A 21,432-nucleotide genomic window follows, 5' to 3' on the forward strand; every position below is an offset into this window, starting at 1 on the left:
TCTGAGTTTGAGGCCAGCCTGGACTACAGAGTGAGTTCCAGGACAGCCGGGGCTACACAGAGAAAAAAAACCAAAAAAACAAAAAACAACAAAAAAAAAAATATGAGACAGGGATTCTATTTCTCCCTGGCTGGCCTGAAGCTTGCTGTGTAGACCAGCCTGACACTGAACTCACAGCGCTCTGTCTCCTGAGCTTTGGAACTAAAGGTGTGCGTCACCACACCCAGCACCTGTATAGTGTTTTTTTGTTTTTTTAAAGGAAGGAAATATATATTAAGGTTTGTTTATGTGAGTACAGTGTCTTCAGACACACCCAAAGAAGGGGTTGGATCCCCTTACAGATGGTTGTGAGCCACCATGTGGTTGCTGGGAATTGAACTCGGGACCTCTGGAAGAGCAGCCAGTGCTCGTAACCGCTGAGCTGACTCTCCAGCCCTCATTGTTTTTTTAAATGGAAGAAGGGTGTCTGTGGCCGTTACAGCTGTGCTATGCTGATTATCTGAGATCACTTTGGAAGACACTTGGAACCCTGGCAATGGGCAACAATTCCCTCGGGGCCTGCTGACTGAGGCCCAGAGGGACTGGGCTACCCTGGGGCACAGCACGGCAGAGGTCCGTCTTGTCTTCTGTTGGCAGTAAGGCCTATAGTATCTGCATTGCCAGGCTTCTGTAGGAGAACACGGTAAAAAGCACACATGCAAACAAACCACCTCGGTCAGCTAAAGCATAGGTCCACGGCTTCATCTCTTTTCAGAGACCCTGTCTCAAACATACAGGGCCAGAAAGACAGCTCAGTGGCTAGAAAGCATTTGCTCTTCCATGGGACCTGAGTTCAGTTCTCAGGCACCCGCATCTAGTGGCTCACAACTGTAATTCCATTTCTGGGGCATGTGATGCCTTCTGGCCTCTGTGGGCACTTGACTCCTGTATACCTACTCTCCCATGCTACGAATGTACGTGATTACAAGTCTACACAAATTCTTCAATCTATATGTAGACTTTTCAAGAAAGGGTCTCTGCCTAGGCCAGGCTGGCTTTGGCAGTAATCTTCCTGCTGCAGCCTCTCAAATGCTGAGATTACAGCTCCAGGCCACCAGGCCTAGCTGGGTCTGTTTCCTGCTCAGCAGTTAAGCACTGGATATTCTTACGAAGGATCCATGTTTTATTCCCATTGCACATATGATACACATCTATATGTGATAGTTCACAACTATGTACCACTCCAAGCCCAGGAGATCCAATATGCTCTTTGGGCCTCTGTGGACACTGGGCACATACATGATGCACACACACGAAGGCAAAACATTAATTTTTGTTTCTGTTTTTTGAGTTTCTCTGTGTAGCCCTGGCTGTCCTGGAACTTGCCATGTAAACCAGCCTGGCCTCAAACTCACATATCTACCTGCCTCTGCCTCCTCAGTGCTGAGATCAAAGGCATAAGCACTGCTCAGCTCATTAACTTGTAAAAAGTTTTCTGTCCTTGCTAGGCACGGTGGTGCACACCTGTAATCTGAGTACCTGGGAGGCCAGGGTAGGAGGATCACTGGAAGTTCAAGGCCAGCTTGGTCTACACAGTGAATTCCAGGCCCCCAAGGGTGAAGAGAGATCATTTCTCAACAAAATCTCAAGGATGATAGTTTATGAAGGGTATCAGCTTGATGTTTGAAAGGAAATGTCTTGGCTGCAAGTTGGGGTCCTCTTCCCAAGTGCAAGGATTATCCAGCTGACCTGTTCCTGTGACTATGGACTCCAGAGAACCTGCCAGTACAGGGATGCACTGTCCTCCTGTTGGTGCCTGGCTTTTTTTTTTTTTTTTTTTTTTTTAGGTATTTATTTCATTTACATTTCCAATGCTATCCCAAAAGTCCCCCACCCACCCACTCCCACTTCTTGGCCCTGGTGTTCCCCTGTACTGAGGCATATAAAGTTTGCACGACCAATGGGCCTCTCTTTCCACTGATGGCCGACTAGGCCATCTTCTGATACATATGCAGCTAGAGACACGAGCTCCGGGGGGTACTGGGTAGTTCATATTGTTGTTCCACCTATAGGGTTGCAGATCCCTTTAGCTCCTTGGTTACTTTCTCTAGCTCCTCCATTGGGGGCTCTGTGATCCATCCAATAGCTGACTGTGAGCATCCACTTATGTGTTTGCTAAGCCCCGGCATAGTCTCACAAGAGACAGCTCTATCTGGGTCCTTTCAGCAAAATCTTGCTAGTGTATGCAATGGTGTCAGTGTTTGGAAGCTGATTATGGGATGGATCCCCGGGTATGGCAGTTTCTAGATGGTCTATCCTTTCGTCTCAGCTCCAAACTTTGTCTCTGTAACTCCTTCCTTGGGTGTTTGTTCCCAATTGTAAGAAGGGGCAAAGTGACCACACTTTGGTCTTCGTTCTTCTTGAGTTTCATGTGTTTAGCAAATTGTATCTTATATCTTGGTGCCTGGCTTCTTACTGCCATCTTCTGGCCACAGTGTGGAACTGATGCTCCTGAAATCAAAAGGATTTACCTCATCTCCCAACATATTTAAGTCCCCCTGTACCCATATTAGGACTACAACTATCTAACTCCAGCTTCTGGAGACGTGAGGCCTCTGGCCTCTGTGAGCACCTGATGCAGACACATCTATGCATAATTGAAAAATATAATGGACTGTAGTGCTGAAGCTAAGCTCTCAAATCTGGGTTGAGCGTGAGCTACATTTAAAGACAGAAAATGATAGTGTAACAGTGAGTGACTAGTAGGAAAACCATTGTAGGTGTTCCCAACAGTGCTGGCAATTGCAAAGTGTTGGAAGGGTGGGAGTTTTCTAGAGGCCAGTCGCCTGCAAGACAGGCCACAGTTCTTAGAGCCTGCAGTACTTACTATGGCTGTAGGGGTCAGGGAAGCTGACACCCTGCCCTCAGCTCAGGCTTGTGATTTGGTAGGTCAGTGGTGCCAGGTTACCTTGCTGCCACAGTGAACATTTGCACCAGGAGGATTGAGACCTTTCTTATGGAGCCTTATTCACCCCAGGCTTGACAGCCGACTCCCTAGACACAAGGCCCAAGCAGAGTGACCAGAGCCCTGCAATGGTAGGAGACCTGGATTCCAATTCCACTCCCCTGAGTATCTGGGTATCTTCAGGGAAGACAGACAGCATTCTGGCACACAGCAGGGGCCATTCTTGTTGGCTGTTACATCTTAAGCTGGCATCTGGAAAGATATAATGGGAAAACAGGAAGTACTGGGTTGGCCCAGGTCCAGGCAGGGCTTTGATGAGGAACGAGGAGGTTGTCCAGAGCCCTACTTAACAGATGACGGGCATTAGGGAAGCCAGTGGGTGGGATGTGAATTAGAGCTGTCATCAGTCCAGATCTCAACGTTTCAGAGATGGAGCTGCTCCACCAGCCTTGGGCTTGATGGGATAAGGGCAGGCAGCTGGGATGCTGGAAGACTGCCACTGAAGGAGGGATGGCACCTAGGCAGTGCACCTTAGGAGAGAAGGGGATGCTGGGAAATAACGACCCAGGCTGCTCTTCCCACTGACCAGACTTTCAGTTTTTCTCTTTCAATATTTCCTGTAAGCGCCAGTGTTGGAAAGTCTTCCTGTCATCGATGTCAGCTCTGCAATACCGAGCAGGCTGGAAAGCACCAGGAAGGGCGAATGGTGCAACAACCTGAGCACCTACTATGCTCCCTCTCACACCCACCCATAAGTGTCAAGGAGGCTTTCTGTGCAAAGCCATGGTTCCAGCCATAGCAAAAATTGGCCCCAAGCATCCTGGCTTCCAGGTCCCTCCCTTCCCCTCATCCCTGGCTCTTGGGAGGAGCCACACATTGTACCAGGAGAACCGGGGACATTTCAGCTTTCAGGCTAGTAGTGACTCAATGCCATCTCTCCAGGCTGGGATCCAAGTGCAACACCAAACTTCAGGCTGTGGAAGACAAGTTCTCGGTCTATAGCTTCATATCAGGGCCAAAGAATTCAGTCAGAACAAGGCATAGACCTTTCCAGAGATGCAAAAGCCAGCATACCTGCATGCCTCACATCCATGGAGGTACATGTCCCATGCAGAGTGACACTTCCTCACAGTCCAGCCCAAGTTCCTCTTTGTGTTCGAATGTAATGGCACATGTATGTGTGATGTGGGCATGCAGGCTTGGGTCACACAGAAACTCTGCCCATGGAGGAAGGGTGCCCTGGTTGAAAGCACCACCGACTAAGAGCATAAAAAGTGGGCTTTCACTCTGCAGTGGCCACACTGAGAGAACAGACTTCTCACTCTCTGCTTCCTGTCATATAAGTCATTTCCTAACTACTCACCAGAGAAGTCACCTTAGGAAAGCTGTTGGATGAGCGGGGCCCTGCTGACCTGCTGGCTCTCCATGCCCAGAGGCCAGGCCTGCTGGGTGATCCATTCCACACAGGGTTCTTGGAAGATGAGGAGAAGGGGAAGGGAAGAGAGCAGAAGCTGTAAGTTCCACACTGGCCCCTCCTGAGGTGGAAGGTGGTGATGAAAGGGCAGAAACTGGGAGCCATAGGACCTGGGTCCTTGGCGAAACTCAGTGTCCCCATAACAAACTACATATGGAGCTCTTCTGCCATTAGGCCTCTCTATCGTAAGCTGATTTTAAAACCAAAACAGAACATTAAAATCCAGTCTCTCTCTTCTCTGCCTCCTCTCTCTGTCTCTGTCTTTCCCTCTCCCTCTCCCTCTCCCTCAGCCTCTCTCCTCTTTTCATATTAAACTCCACCTGACCTTTTTATTCCATAGTAATCAGGTGAAGTGTGTGTGTGGGTTGGGGTTGGTTGGTTGTTGATTTTTTTTTTTTTTTTTTTGAGACGGGGTTTCTCTGTGTAGCCCTGCTGTCCTGGAACTCACTCTGTACACCAGGCTGGCCTCAGACTCAGAGATCTGTCTGCCTCTGCTGGAACTAAAGGTGCACACACCACCATTTTTTTTTTTTAATCACTGTTTCCTGATCAAGAACAGGCCTCTGGGCAGCACCTGAGGCTGCCTGCCCATTGTGTGATATGCCAGGAACTATGCCCACCTCATCAGTAAGGATAACCCCAAGCAACAATCATTGTGACAAGAATAATCACTGTTTTTATCTTGAGATTTCATAACTGAAAAACACGTGACCAGTGGTCAGGGTCACATCTGCATACCTGGCCACTGACTTCACACATGGGAAGGCACCGCCTACCCTGTCTCCAGTCACCTGTTTCTAGAAAATAATTGGCTTCCTGGAAGCATTGTCCTCTCACTGGCCATTTTGTGACCAGCTAGCTCATCAATTAATACAATTCTTTGTCATGAATCACCTTGGCCCTTGCCTGGTTGGCTCTGTCGGGCTCTAGGCAGAACATGTCACAGTGTGTCACAGTGCATCTGTGGTCAGAGGAAAACTCGAGGGAATCAGTTTTCTTCTATCTTGTGGGTCCTAGAGCTCAAAAAGGGACACAGCATCTTGCTTTCTATTAAATGGCTTCCTACGTGGGACTTTTTTGCACAGTGTCAAGGCAGCTCAATAAAATGATTGGCTTTTATTCACTTGTACAACTCTGCTTTTGACTCTGGGCCCAGCCAACAGAACTGTAGGCTGACCCAAGCAAACTCACACAGCCTTTCCAGCACAGACAGCCCAAGGTCAGCACAGGTCTTAGACCACAGTTACCCAAGTCTCACCATTTGCTGTGGGGAGAAGCATTTGCTAAGTGCCAGCCATCCAGAGAGCCCTGCCCTCATGATGTCCTTCTCAGAGTCCAAATGGCCAAAGGAAAGTCCTAGGTAAAATAGTTGCTATGCTGGTCTAGTTGGATTTCTCAGGCTCTGATAAACACTATGACCAAAAGCAACTTGGGGAAGAAAACATTTGGCTTACAGGTCACATCCTTTCACCAGGGAAGCCAAAAACAGGAACTGAAGCAGAGGTCTTGGAGGAACAATAGCATGGGCTTACTCACCCTGCTTTCTTATACTACCCAGGAATACTTACTTAGGCATAGGGAATGGAGTGGGGGTAGCACCACCCACAGTGGGCTGGGCCCTCCCACATCAATCATTAATCAAGAAAATGCCTTACAGTCTTGCCTACAGGACAACCTGATGGAGGCATATTTTTCAATGGAGGCTCTCTTTTCTCAACTAACTCCAGCTTCATCAAGTAGACAAAAATCTAACCGAGATAGTAGCTAACTGCAAGTACCAGTTCTGGGTCCCACAAGTCCAGAAGGGCATTTCACATCACCCATTTTGCTGTATTTTGTTTGCTTGTTTGTTTCAAGACAGGGTTTCTCTGTATAGCCCTGGCCCTTTGTAGACCAGGCTGGACTCGAACTCTGAGATCTCCCTCCTTCTGACACCTGAGTTCTTGGGTTAAAGGTGTGCACCATAACAACAAACTTACTTTGCCTCTTTTTTTTCTTTTAATGGACTATTGGTGTCACTTCTAGTATCTTCAATTCTTTGATCATCTGCTCTGTCCCAAGACTAATAGCCTTAAATAGGTCTAATTTCTGCTCCCCCTGCAGTTGCCATCAGTACTGAATTACTGGTGCACAGTCTTCCTGTGGAAAAAGCATACCACAGAATGTCTTCATATGTGCTGTTTGCTAACACAGCATTTTGCTGTGCAGACCTGGGATACAGGCAGACAAACCCAGGATTTCAGACTGCCATCTCTTGGAGAATTTCTTGGCAGCAGAAGCATGCTCCTGGGTGGCAACAAGACCAGTGGATCCCTAAAATGTATGTGAGCAGAAGGGAGCTTATGGTGTGTGGACAAAAGCAACTAAAGCAAATGCCTGCTCTTCTAAAGCTAATAGCAAAGATGTTGGGAGCATCCCTGCACTTCTGTTGCCAGGTGTGAGTGACAGAACTTTGCTTATCATTCTGATGGGTTAGATTCACAATAGTGCAAAGGGAAACAGTGGGAGGGGACCTGACAGGATTGTTCAGAAGTACCTGAGGTTGCTATGGCTGCAGTCAGGTCAAGTTGGAATCCCATTATCGAGAAATGTTAGTTTAGTATAGTATAGTATAGTATAGTATAGTATAGTATAGTATAGTATAGTATATACAGTCAAAGTGTTCAACTATATCCCAATTCACAGCAAATCAATGGTCAGAAAAATCAGAAAATTTTGTTTTGTTTTGAAGATAGTTTCTCTGTGTTGTCCTGGCTGTCTTGGAACTTGCTCTGTAGACCCTGTTATCAAACTCACAGAGGTTTGCCTGTCTCTGCTTCCTGAGTGCTGGGGTTGAAGGCACCACAATCCACATCAGGAAATTTAAATGAACTATTACTGCAAAATTTGTCATCAATAAGGTGGAGCAGATGACATCTCAGCTGCTCACAGGTAAATGCCCTTGGCAACTGACCCTTATGACTTGAGTTCGGTACCCAGGACACAGGAGGTAGAAGAGGGAAACCAGCCCTCCAAAGCTGTCCTCTGGCTTCCACAGGTGTGCCAGAGCAAAAATTAAAATAACTTTATAAAATGAGACTGGAGAAGAGCCATGGATTAAGAGCACACACTCTTAGTGGGTTTGAGTTCCTCTGCCTGTAAAGCTAACAACCACCTGTAACTACAGCTCCTGGGGATCTCTGTGTGATATGCCTCAGCCCCTGGCCTCCAGGGCACCTAGCCTCACATCCACATGCCAGCCCCCCATGTATGGTAGCCCCCAGGATATGCCACCTCAACATCTGTCACCCCCAACATCTGCTATCTCCCAGCATATGATACCCCTCTGTATGCATACTTAAAATATTTTTGTAGTTTTTTTGTTGTTGTTGTTTGACAAAAGACAGTCTGGTCATGGTGGCTCTTGGCTATAACCTCAGCATTCAGGTGGCTGAAGTAGGAGAATTCTTGTGCTCATCAATGAATTGGGCTCTGTCTTCAATGAACACTCCTACCATCCACAAATCAAATCAAATCAAACCAACCAATCAAAATCCAGGTAGACTGTGCTTGTTAGTCATGCAATGGGGGCTGCCCACCAGTAAACCCCATGTTAGCAACAAGGCAAGGCAGGTGCCTTCAGTTGTTCTTTTGTGCTTCAGATAAAACTAGAAAAAAGTAAACAGAAGTATTTTTTTGTGTGTGTGTATCTAGCTTTATGCCCTTTGAACGTGTGTTCCTGGATCTCTTCCAGGATTACAGACTCCAGTGATTTAAAGTTATTGATCTGACTATACTCATATATGAATGTGTACATGGAGGCCCAAGATCCTTGTTCTTGTTCCCCTCTTTTGCTCTACATTTTAAAAATATATACATATATATATGTATATATACACACACACACACATATATATAGTATATATATATATATATATATATATATATATATATATATCCTCAGCCTATTTTCAGAATTATCTATTTAATATTTTCAGATAGTTTGCCATGGCCAACTGAAATTAACAGAAGGAAATCCTTGCCTAGGGAAAGAGGACTACAGTTCAGTCTTAATTGTATTGGGAGCAGGTCCAGATTTGTCCCAAAGTGTTTTTTAACACAAGTCTATGGGTGGTAATTAAAGATGGCTTTTCCTGTGAATTTTTCCTGGGTAGAACATATTAGTAAAGTCTGGGCCTTGGGGGATGGTTCAGTCGTGGTGAAAGTGCTGGCTGCTTGAAGCTTGAGGGTCTAAGCCCCGACCGATTCTCAGTTGTGTTGGAATAGCCAGGTACAGCAGGATGTGGCTATAACCCCAATGGTGTGAGCCAGCCTAGTAGAAAGGGTTAAACTCTAGGTTCAGTGAGACAATCTGTCTCAAAAAAAAGATGGAGGGATAGCACATGCTCAGTCAGTAAAAGCTCTTCCCAGCAAATCTCATGGCCTGGGTTCAATCTCTGTGTCACACGGGTACGAGGAGAGAACTTAGTCCTGTAAGTTGTTTTCCAACGTATGCATATGTATTGTAACCCCCCTCTACCCCAGATAAGTGTAATAATTGTTTTTTAAAATGTAGAGCAAAAGAGGGGAACAAGAACAAGGATCTTGGGCCTCCATGTACACATTCATATATGAGTATAGTCAGATCAATAACTTTAAATCACTTAATATATTTTTTTTTATAAGGACAACATTTAATTGAAGCTGGATAACAGGTTCAGAAGTTCAGTCCATTATCATCAAGGCAGGAACATGGCAGTGTCCAGGCAGGCATGGTGCAGGTAGAGCTGAGAGTTCTATATCTTCATCTGAAGGCTACTAGTAGAATATTGGCTTCCAAGCAGCTAAGATGAGAGTTTTAATGCCCACACCCACAGTAACACATTTAGTTTTCAAGATTTCTATGTATTTTAAATTTGTCCTCAGTACTTTCCAACTAACAAACCACACTTTCTATGTGAATTAAATCTGTGAGGATTTGTTTTTTTTTTTTTTTTGATTTTTAATATTTTTATTACATATTTTCCTCAATTACATTTCCAATGCTATCCCAAAAGTCCCCCATAGCGCCCCCCACTTCCCTACCCACCCATTCCCATTCTTTTGGCCCTGGCATTCCCCTATATTGGGGCATATAAAGTTTGCAAGTCCAATGGGCCTCTCTTTCCATTGATGGCCGAATTGGCCATCTTTCGATACATATGCAGCTAGAGACAAGAGCTCCGGGGTTCTGGTTAGTACATCATGTTGTTCCAACAATAGGGTTGCAGATCCCTTTAGCTCCTTGGGTACTTTCTCTAGCTTCTCCACTTAATATTTTTAAAAATTAATTTCATAAAAAGTAAATAAAAGTAAAAATTTTACGTATATGTGTTTTTGAAGTTTTTGAAATCAAATGTATGTGTGTTCTGTATAGATGTGTGTATGTGCACCATGTGCAAGCCTTGTTCCAGAGAGACCAGAAGAGGGTTTTGGATCTCTTAGAACTAGGGTTGCAGATGGTTGTGAACTGCCTTGTGGGTCCTGGGAACTAAACTGGGTCCTCCTGTAGTTCATCAAATGCTGTTAGCCACTGAGATGTCTCCCCAGTGTCTCCCTAGGCTGCTTACAATGTCATCAAGGCAACGGTATCTGGATGAAGAGTCCTAATAAAGGGAATGAACTTGATCAGTTCTCTATGATCAATAGTTTGCTCTATGAGTAACACTTTAAAGCCCCAGGATATTCTGGGAAACTGAGGAAAGGATGTCTTCTCATCCCTCCTTTGATGAGTCAGCTACAACTGCCTGATACCCATTAGTGTTGTTCATTTATTAACCACACAGGGAAGGGGAAGGTTTGACTAACTGCAACTAAAAGATGCCTACTGACAGGGCTTCTGTGACTGGGGAAAAATGTGACTGAGGACTTGGCTAATAAGGACAGATCGGAAGTGGACTGAGTTGCCATGTTAGTCTACATAAATGTAAAGATCATTCTATGCTTGAGCATGTCGGTGCACACACGTGTGCACAAGTAGTGAGAGTGTGCAAGTGCTCACACTCACGCCAGAACATACGTGTGGAGTTCAGAGACCAACTTCAGGGATTAGATCTCTTTCTGCTGTGTGGGTTCCAGAGACTGAACACATGGGTCATCAGGCTTGCCCAAAAGCTCCCTCACCCACTGAGCCGTCTTGTTGGCACAGCTTTTGTTTTTAAAACCTTGCTTCAAATTTATCTTGTTCATAAAACCTTCCCCAAATTAATCCTTGAAACATTGTATCATGCTAGGACCTCAGGTGACAGGAAGCCCAGTGAAAAGAGTTGGCAGAGATACTGTTTGGATATTCTGGAAGATTATTTCTGGTTTTGTTCTGTCTCAGAGCCAACCATAAACCTCATACTTCTCAGTGGACACAGTCCCTTCATTTTTCTCCAAGAACATTACTTTTCTGAGGGTCTGTGGTCTGATTTCTAATACCTTCTCCCATTTTGTAGAAACAATGTAGCCATCCAGTGGCCATTGAAAAATTGGGATTACTTGAAGGGGGGCTGGAAATGAAAACGGATGGGGTTCAAGAGAAGGATGAAGCCAAGACAAGGTTCTGATCAAGGCTCAAAGTTTAATTCTGCAGCTCCAGCTTATAAAGGGAAGACCACAAAACCCATCCTTTGTTTCAGATGGATTATGTTGCAAAGCAAGCTCAGAAGGCAGTCTATTCCCTCTAAATTCCTTTAGGAAATTGCAGGTACAGTGAGGTAGAAGGTTCTACCTAGGTCGTAAAACCCATGTGGAAAGCACTTAAGGTCTGCTTGCCTGCTCAAGACTGGGGGAAGGGTACAATTCTCCCTTCTTTGTTTTTTAAAGATGAGCTGGACTGGGGCACAAGATTTGTTTTCCATAATCTCCTCTAGGGTAGAGAGTGACCCTGTCTGTCTTAGGCTGGTGTCTATATTGCTCCTTCTTGCCTATCACAGAGGACAAACAGCTTTTTTTTTTTTTTTTCCGGGTTTTCGAGACAGGGTTTCTCTGTGTAGCCCTGGCTGTCCTAGAACTCACTCTGTAGACCAGGCTGGCCTCTAACTCAGAAATTCTCCTGCCTCTGCCTCCTGAGTGCTGGGATTAAAGGCGTGCGCCACCACCGCCTGGCTCAAACATAGCTTTTTTGATATACGTCTCTGTCTCAGGTCCATAGAAGATCAAGAACACTCTTACCATCTCTGACTACTGGCCTTATATAGCACACTCATTCCCATTCAGACCAAAGCCACCAAGGACATATGAATATGTACTCAATGCATTTCTTCATAGGAATGGATAACTGCCATGGTGAATAGCAGAGCTTGCTGAAAGTAATCCTGTGTGAAGGAAACCAATTTAAGATAGAAGGTCCAAAACTTAAAGGCAACAAGATTATAATTAATGGTCCAAGCAGTGAAGAAATTAAAGTTGTAAGCCATGGGGAAGTGGAGAATCAGGATTCAAACCATCCTGATTCTGTCCTTTTTCTCTTTTTTTCTTGTCTAGTCCTTCTCGAACTTTACCCATAGAATCCTTTACTATTCATGAATGATCCATGTAAAAGTAACATTCTTATGGAGGGCTGTACATAGTCCTCCCTGCTGAAGGAATAAATGTTCAAGTCCTCTCCTGTTTTGAAGGACCACCTCAGACAAGGAGGTTAGAGATTTTTTTTGTTGTTGTTGTTTTTAGAGACAGGGTTTCTCTATGTAGCCCTGGCTGTCCTGGAACTCACTTCATAAACCAGGCTGGCCTCGAACTCAGATATTCACCCTGCCTCTGCCTCCTGAGTGCTGGGATTAAAGGCGTGTGCCGCCATGCCCGGCTTGAGGTTAGAGATTCTTGCAACTGGGAAATAGAGGTTTCTATTCTTTTTATATCTATATCTATTGGCATTCTAAGGAGCTCATTTTTGTTTCCTTTCAAAACCAGGGCACAAGTGCCAGGAGTGCTTCTCCTACACTCAGAAAGTTCCTTGGCATCCAAATCTTAAAATTTTAAAATAAAAAGCATGATTTAAATAATTTTGTGGTGTACAGGAATATAACTCCCCCTTTTGTTATTTTTTTAATAAAGATATTGTTTTAACATTCCATGGGCCTGTTCCACAATACCTTGTTCTTTAGGATAACAAGGAAATACGAGTAGCATCCATTTGCTATTATTGATTAGGTACAGTCCTTAACACCATTATATAGTACATGAAGAAATTGAGGACACTGAGAACAAGTCTTTACAATTTGATGTGCATATTTTCTAGATAAACCAAATTATTGTCACAAGGTATTACTATTTTGATAATGTAAAGAATGAGTTTGTATGGACAGTTGTTCCTGTGCAAGGCCAGTAATCTGCCTGGTATATAAACCTGCTGTGAAATGGCCCTAAGGGAATCCAGGCAATCCAGTATGAGCTCTTGAATGTCCTATAAAGTTAAGGAATAATATGTTCTCTTAAATTGAGTTGTATTTGCATAGATAATTGCAAAATCAGAGAATTAGCAGTATCTAAAAATGGAACAATTTCAAGCAATGTAAACCATGGGCTTTATACTGGCTATCAGTATACAAATTGAAAGCTTAATTTTTTAGTATTTCCTAAACAATGGCTACAACCCACAATTCAATTATTTGTGAAGCAGGAGTGAAACTCAAAGAGAATAAACATGGAATCCAATTACATATGCTGCTTTCTAATTATATGAGCCATCTGTAAATACTGTAAGCACTTTCTCTATTGGCTATATATGCAAACTTACAGGAAATACAAAAGCATGCGTGCAGGCAAATTCTAACAACTTGCCAATTTTGCCTGAAAAAAATTGCACATGCAATAGGTCAAATATCAATATTCTCCAATAACCAATTTAACTGCTCTTTGGAATAAGGAATAAATGTTTCATCAGGTTCTTAAGACATTCTTTCAAAAATACTTTCATAATTCTGTCCTACAATTCTGTATTAACACAGCAACAGCTTCATAATAGGGTATTCAAACTTTACTGGGAGATGAAGAAAGATGAATCCACATTAATGGTCTCCTTGCCAAAAAATTGCTGTGGGCACATGAGTAGCAATAACCCTAACAGCCAACAATTGATCATAGTCTGTATAATGTATCTGTTGTTGGCTAATAGCTTCCTCTACTTTCTGCAAAGCTATTTGTTCCTCATCAGTTAATTGTCCAGGGGAATTAGAATTTGCATACCCCTGGAGATATCACACAGAGGTTTAATTTTTTCCTGAGGTAAGCTTAAGATGAGGTCTTAGCCAATTAACATCTAGAAGCTTTTAAAATAAGTAAACTATCTTTTTGTATTTGAATTTTCTGTGCCACAATTTGTTTAGGAAAGAACTGATGTCCCATATATTGAAAAGGATATTGTCTTTGAATCTTTTCTGGAGCAACAACTACTCACCCAAATTTCAATGCTCATTGTATTAAGAGCAAAGACTTGCATTAAAACTCTTTCAGAGAGATCAGCTAATAAACCGCCGTCCATATAATGAATAATATACACTGAATGATTCAAAGTTCTAACTTCTTGTACTGAAGCAGAAACAAGACTTTTTCTAGACAGAGTTTCTGTGTGTACTTATATGTTCATAGCCCTGACAGTCCTGGAAGTCACTCTGTAAACCAGGCTGGCTTGTACTCGGTTCTGGCTGACACCCAAGTGGTGGGATTAAATATGTGCTCTGCCACCACCTGGGTTTTAATAATTATTTTTTTCTCTTCTTTCTTTTTTTAAAAAAAGATTTTATGTGTGTTGCTGTTTTGCCTATATGTATGTCTGTGTTAATGGTATCGTCTCCCCTGGAACTGGAGTTACAGACAGTTGTTAGCTGCTGTCTGTGTGATAGCAACTGAACCCAGGTCCTCTGAAGGAGCAGCCAGTGGTCTTCACTGCTGAGCCATCTCTCTAGCCCATGTGCCCTTGATTTCAAAAGTGATTTGAGAATAAAAATTCAGCCAAGAATTCAAGAGAGCAGTGAGGAGCAGTATATGTGAAGGTCGAAAGGAGGAAGTGGGAAGGGATAATTATAGTTTCAAAAAAAATTATATTTTTAAATTTGCCACATGGCTTCTGCAGTGATAAGCTGCCCAAATGGCCTGCTCATCTGAGTCAACCCTATAGCAATGAAATGACAGATGTCACAGCCAAATGGCTTATACATATAGCCATGGGTTTTGTTTCAGAGATAGGTTCTCATGATGTACCCCTGGTTGGCTTGGAAATAGCTCTGTAGACCAGGCTGGCCTCAGAACTCAGATCTTCCACCTGCCTCTGCTTCTCCAGTGTCAGGATGAAAGGTGTGTACCGACTGCCACATTTGGCCTCTTCACTTCTTAGCAACATTGAAATCACCAGCCTGTGCTTGCAAATAGACTTTTATTATCATTGAGGAAGAGGACACACAATCCACTCAGTTTTCAAGAGCAGACTTCAAGATATATGCCATCAGAAAGCAGGGGGTGGCTCGATTTGTTATCACTTGAATTATGCTCACATTGTCACTTAGTGTTTTGTTAATGAGGCTGCCAAAGGGGGGAAAAAAACCAAGATGTCAGTACTCAAGTGGGAGCAAGGTGTATCAACTGATAATTAAAGGACTGTCTTTTCATCACAGTCCTGAATTTGTTTAAAACTTTTAAATACTTATTTGTTTGGGGCTGGAGAGATGGCTCAGTGGTTTAGAGCACTGACTGCTCTTCCAGAGGTCCTGAGTTCAATTCCCAGAAACCACATGTTGGCTCACAACCATATGTAATGTGATCCAATGCCCTCTTCTGGTGTGTCTAAAGACATCTACAGTGTACTCATATATATATAAAATAAACAAAAAAACCCCAGTTGTCATGTGTGTATGTGTATATGTGCACTCATGTGTGTGTCTGTGTGTGGGTATGTGTCTGTGTGTACATGAGTGGGTACTTGTCTTTGTGTGCATGCCTGTGTATGCATATGTGACAGCATACATATGTGTTTATGCCTGTGCACCAGCATACATGGGTGTGTGTGCCTATGTGTGCCTGTATGTGTGTGTCCTGGAGTATATGCATATGCTCTGATGCATGGAGTGCATAGATAATAATTTGTGGAAATCAGTTCTCTCCTTTCACCAATAGGTTCCAGAGACTGAACTTGTCAGGCTTGGTGGCATTGCCTAAACTGATGAGCCATCTCAGGTTAATTTTGAGTAACTGTGCACATTGGCTAAGGATGACTATCATCTATAGCGTGAGTTCCAATCCCAGCCTTCTGCAATAGACCTCTGCCCCATTTCTCAATTTTCAGTTGTTCAGTACATTTTCTAGCTTAAGAACAGGGAGAGAAGCAGAGTGTGATGCCACAGACCTATAAATCACGTCAACTTAGGAGCTGAGGCCAGAGAATTGACAGAATTTGAGGGAGTTTGAGGTTGGTCTAGGCTACATAGAGTGACCTTGTCTCAGAAAAAAACCCAAAGATTTTCCTTAAAAATTTTGTTTTAAAATTGAATTTTGTTAGCCAAACTTGGTCCACTCAGAGTAAATATAGCAATGCATCCCCTCCCCACTAGGGGGCGTGGAGATGGTGGGGTACATGTCAGTCATTCTGTTGCTTACTACTGTGGGAAACGTCTAACAGATCACTCAGGAGCTCATGAGTGTGAGATCTGCCCTAGGAAATTACATAGCCTCTGCCCGTGGCCTTGCAGACTCTAGCCAAAACCTGTCGTCCACACCCTTATTCTGCTTTGCACTGAGGTGGTATAAATGGCACCCCTACCTCTCTCTACCTGGCATGTGGCAGACACAGCAAAACTCCCTGAAATTTTGGGGTAAAGTTCTTTATCAGAGTTCATCCTTTACATGTGCAAGACCCTAGATTCACTCCCCCAGTACAAGAAAGACAAAATACCTTCCCCAAATTGGTAAGTCTACAGAGAGTCAAAAGCAGGTCAAACCCAAATACATTAAGGTCCAACCATTGGCACTAGATTCACCAAGAACAAGTTTCTAAATTTAAACAAAAAACTTGAAATCAGAGGAACATTCCACCTGATCACCTATAGAATGACAGACCCCATGACAAGGGATCTTTCAGCACATCATAGAAGCCAGAAGTACACAGCAGTGTCCTTTCCAAATCCCAAAGAAACTAATACCAATATAAAAAACCCAGCTGAGTCAGAGGAAGAAGTTTAAGGAATTCAAGGCAAGCATTGGATATATACTGCATAGCAAATTTGAGTCCGGTCTGGGTGTATACAAGATGTGTTAAAAAAACAACAACACATATGCACACACACACACACACACACACACACACACTCGCGCGCACACACATAAATACACATCTGCACATATACACATTACATAGCCAAGGGCTTCTTGAGCAAAACAACAAAACTGAAGCTATCACAGTATCATATTTTAAAATTCGTCACAGCAAGCTGCTGTGACCAAAGCAGAATTAATGATATTGCTCTCAAACACACGCATCACAGCCTAGGAGGAGAACCTGCACTTTTCTGGTTTGTTGATTTTTTTTTTAAAGGAAAAGGAATAGGTTCACCAATAAATGGTGTCAGGAAGATTCAAAAGCCAACACATTCTTATGCTTCCCACTACTCAATAATTCAATAATCATCTCTTAACACATTGAAAGAAAGACTAGATCTGAGACTAGAAAATGACTAAGAGGAGAAATCCGGCCTACATAGGGCCACAAGCCTCTTCCGGTCAGAAAAGCACCTGGGAAGCGAGGGCGCAGGGTCGGCTGACACTCGCCAGCTACCCACAACACCCGCCACAGGATCTTAAGACTTCTGGTGAGTGGAACACAGCTTCTGCTCCAATCCAATTGCGCGCGGGACCTGAGACTGCACTAGTTAGGGAAGCAGAAACCGGCCTGAGTAGGGCCACAGGCCTCATCCGGCCGGATCAGCACCTGGGTAGCTAGAGCGCAGGGTCGGCTGACACCCGCCAGCTACCCACGACCCCTGCCACAGGATTTTGAGACTGCTGGTGAGTGGAACACAGCTTCTGCTCCAGTCCAGTCACGCGGGACCTGAGACTGCTCTGGTTGGGGAGAGAGAAATCCGGCCTACATAGGACCACAAGCCTCTTCCGGTCAGAAAAGCACCTGGGTAGCGAGGGCGCAGGGTCGGCTGACACTCGCCAGCTACCCACAACACCCGCCACAGGATCTTAAGACTTCTGGTGAGTGGAACACAGCTTCAGCTCCAAACCAATTGTGCACGGGACCTGAGACTGCATTAGTTAGGGAAGCAGAAACCGGCCAGAGTAGGGCCACAGGCCTCATCCTACCGGATCAGCACCTGGGTAGCTAGAGCGCAGGGTCCGCTGACACCCGCCAGCTACCCACGACCCCCGCCACAGGATTTTGAGACTTCTGGTGAGTGGAACACAGCTTCTGCTCCAATCTTTAAACAGTGACAACGACAACAACTAACCCCAGAGATTACCAGATGGCGAAAGGTAAACGTAATAATCTTACTAACAGAAACCAAGACCACTCACCATCATCAGAACCCAGCACTCCCACTTCGCCCAGTCCAGGGCACCCCAACACACCGGAAAAGCTAGACACGGATCTAAAAGCATATCTCCTGATGATGGTAGAGGACTTCAAGAAGGACTTTAATAACACACTTAAAGAAATACAAAGGAACACTGGTAAACAGGTAGAAGACAATAAAGAGGAAGCACAAAAATTTTTTAAAGAATTGCAGGAGAACACTGCTAAAGAGTTACAAATCCTTAACGAAAAACAGGATAACCTAATCAAACAGGTAGAAGTCCTTAATGAAAAACAGGAAAACACATCCAAACAGATGATGGAAATGAACAAAACCATACTAGACCTAAAAAGGGAAGTAGACACAATAAAGAAAACCCAAAATGAGGCAACACTGGAGATAGAAACCCTAGGAAAGAAATCTGGAACCATAGATACCAGCATCAGCAACAGAATACAAGAGATGGAAGAGAGAATCTCAGGTGCAGAAGATTCCATAGAGAACATCGGCACAACAATCAAGGAAAATGTAAAATGCAAAAAGATCCTAACTCAAAACATCCAAGAAATACAGGACACAATGAGAAGACCAAACCTACGGATAATAGGAGTGGATGAGAATGAAGATTTTCAACTCAAAGGACCAGCAAACATCTTCAACAAAATTATAGAAGAAAACTTCCCAAATCTAAAGAAAGAGATGCCCATGAACATACAAGAAGCCTATAGAACTCCAAATAGACTGGACCAGAAAAGAAATACCTCCCGACACATAATAATCAGAACAATAAATGCTCTAAATAAAGATAGAATACTAAAAGCAGTAAGAGAAAAAGGCCAAGTAACATATAAAGGCAAGCCTATCAGAATTACACCAGATTTTTCACCAGAGACTATGAAAGCCAGAAGATCCTGGACGGATGTTATACAGACACTAAAAGAACACAAATTCCAGCCCAGGCTACTATACCCAGCCAAACTCTCAATTAACATAGATGGAGAAACCAAAGTATTCCACGACAAAACCAAATTCACACATTATCTCTCCACAAATCCAGCCCTTCAAAGGATAATAACAGAAAAAAACCAATACAAGGACAGGAACCACGCCCTAGAAACAACAAGAAGGTAATCCCTCAACAAACCTAAAAGAAGACAGCCACAAGAACAGAATGCCAACTTTAACAACAAAAATAACAGGAAACAACAATTACTTTTCCTTAATATCTCTTAATATCAATGGACTCAACTCCCCGATAAAAAGACATAGACTAACAAACTGGCTATACAAACAAGACCCAACATTTTGCTGCTTACAGGAAACTCATCTCAGAGAAAAAGATAGACACTACCTCAGAATGAAAGGCTGGAAAACAATTTTCCAAGCAAATGGTATGAAGAAACAAGCTGGAGTAGCCATTCTAATATCTGATAAGATTGACTTCCAACCCAAAGTCATTAAAAAAGACAGGGAGGGACACTTCATACTCATCAAAGGTAAAATCCTCCAAGAGGAACTATCAATCCTGAATATCTATGCTCCAAATACAAAGGCAGCCACATTCATTAAAGAAACTTTAGTAAATCTCAAAGCACACATTGCACCTCATACAATAATAGTGGGAGACTTCAACACACCACTTTCACCAATGGACAGATCATGGAAACAGAAACTAAACAGGGACACAGAGAAACTAAGAGAAATTATGAATCAAATGGATCTGGCAGATATCTACAGAACATTCTATCCTAAAACAAAAGGATATACCTTCTTCTCAGCACCTCATGGTACCTTCTCCAAAATTGACCACATAATTGGTCACAAAACAGGCCTCAACAGATACAAAAATATTGAAATTGTCCCATGCATCCTATCAGATCACCATGGACTAAGGCTGATCTTCAATAACAAAATAAATAATAGAAACCCAACCTTCACGTGGAAACTGAACAACACTCTTCTCAATGATACCTTGGTCAAGGAAGGAATAAAGAAAGAAATTAAGGACTTTTTAGAGTTCAATGAAAATGAAGCCACAACATACCCAAACTTATGGGACGCAATGAAAGCATTTCTAAGAGGAAAACTCATAGCTCTGAGTGCCTCCAAAAGGAAACTAGAGAGAGCACACATTAGCAGCTTGACAACATACCTAAAAGCACTAGAACAAAAGGAAGCAAATTCACCCAAGAGGAGTAGACGGCAGGAAATAATCAAACTCAGGGGCGAAATCAACCAAGTGGAAACAAGAAAAACTATTCAAAGAATCAACCAATCAATGAGCTGGTTCTTTGAGAAAATCAACAAAATAGATAAACCCTTAGCCAGACTCACTAGAGGGCACAGGGAAAGCATCCTAATTAACAAAATCAGAAATGAAAAAGGAGACATAACAACAGATCCTGAAGACATCCAAAACACCATCAGATCCTTCTACCAAAGGCTATACTCAACAAAACTGGAGAACCTGGATGAAATGGAGAAGTTCCTAGACAGATACCAGGTACCAAAGTTGAATCAAGATCAGGTTAATGATCTAAACAGCCCTATATCCCCCAAAGAAATAGAAGCAGTCATTAATAGTCTCCCAACTAAAAAAAGCCCAGGACCAGATGGGTTTAGTGCAGAGTTCTATCAGACCTTCAAAGAAGATCTAATCCCAGTTCTTCACAAACTATTCCACAAAATAGAAACAGAAGGTACTCTACCCAACTCCTTCTATGAAGCCACAATTACTCTGATACCTAAACCACAAAAAGACCCAACAAAGATAGAAAACTTCAGACCAATATCCCTTATGAATATTGATGCAAAAATCCTCAATAAAGTTCTTGCTAACTGAATCCAAGAACACATCAAAACAATCATCCATCCTGACCAAGTAGGTTTCATCCCAGGGATGCAGGGATGGTTCAATATACGAAAATCCATCAACGTAATCCAGTATATAAACAAACTCAAAGACAAAAACCACATGGTCATCTCGTTAGATGTGGAAAAAGCATTTGACAAGATCCAACACCCATTCATGATAAAAGTCTTGGAAAGATCAGGAATTCAAGGCCCATACCTAAACATGATAAAAGCAATCTACAGCAAACCAGTAGCCAACATCAAAGTAAATGGTCAGAAGCTTGAAGCAATCCCTCTAAAATCAGGGACTAGACAAGGCTGTCCACTTTCTCCATACCTATTCAACATTGTACTTGAAGTCCTAGCCAGAGCAATTCGACAACAAAAGGAGATCAAAGGGATACAAATTGGAAAAGATGAAGTCAAAATATCACTCTTTGCAGATGATATGATAGTATATATAAGTGACCCTAAAAATTCCACCAGAGAACTCCTAAGCCTGATAAACAGCTTCGGTGAAGTAGCTGGATATAAAATTAACTCAAACAAATCAATGGCCTTTCTCTACACAAAGAATAAACAGGCTGAGAAAGAAATTAGGGAAACAACACCCTTCTCAATAGTCACAAATAATATTAAATATCTTGGCA

General features: G+C 43.1%; 1 protein-coding gene across 2 annotated transcripts in view; it reads right to left on the bottom strand.

The window, feature by feature from the left end:
* Positions 1 to 14,827: 14,827 nt before the first annotated feature.
* The window catches only part of LOC110288618 (F-box/WD repeat-containing protein 15-like), a 28,674-nt gene continuing 22,069 nt past the window's right edge, over positions 14,828 to 21,432 (bottom strand). For both annotated transcript variants that reach the window (XM_085828290.1, XM_085828289.1), the window contains exon 10: positions 14,828 to 14,939. In XM_085828290.1, coding sequence (XP_085684416.1) covers positions 14,828 to 14,939 — 112 coding nt within the window. The remainder of the gene's footprint in view (positions 14,940 to 21,432) is intronic.

This window comes from Mus caroli, unplaced genomic scaffold (assembly GCF_978045245.1).
Source record: "Mus caroli unplaced genomic scaffold, Mus_caroli_1 scaffold_11, whole genome shotgun sequence".
In the NCBI taxonomy this organism is placed as follows: domain Eukaryota; kingdom Metazoa; phylum Chordata; class Mammalia; order Rodentia; family Muridae; genus Mus; species Mus caroli.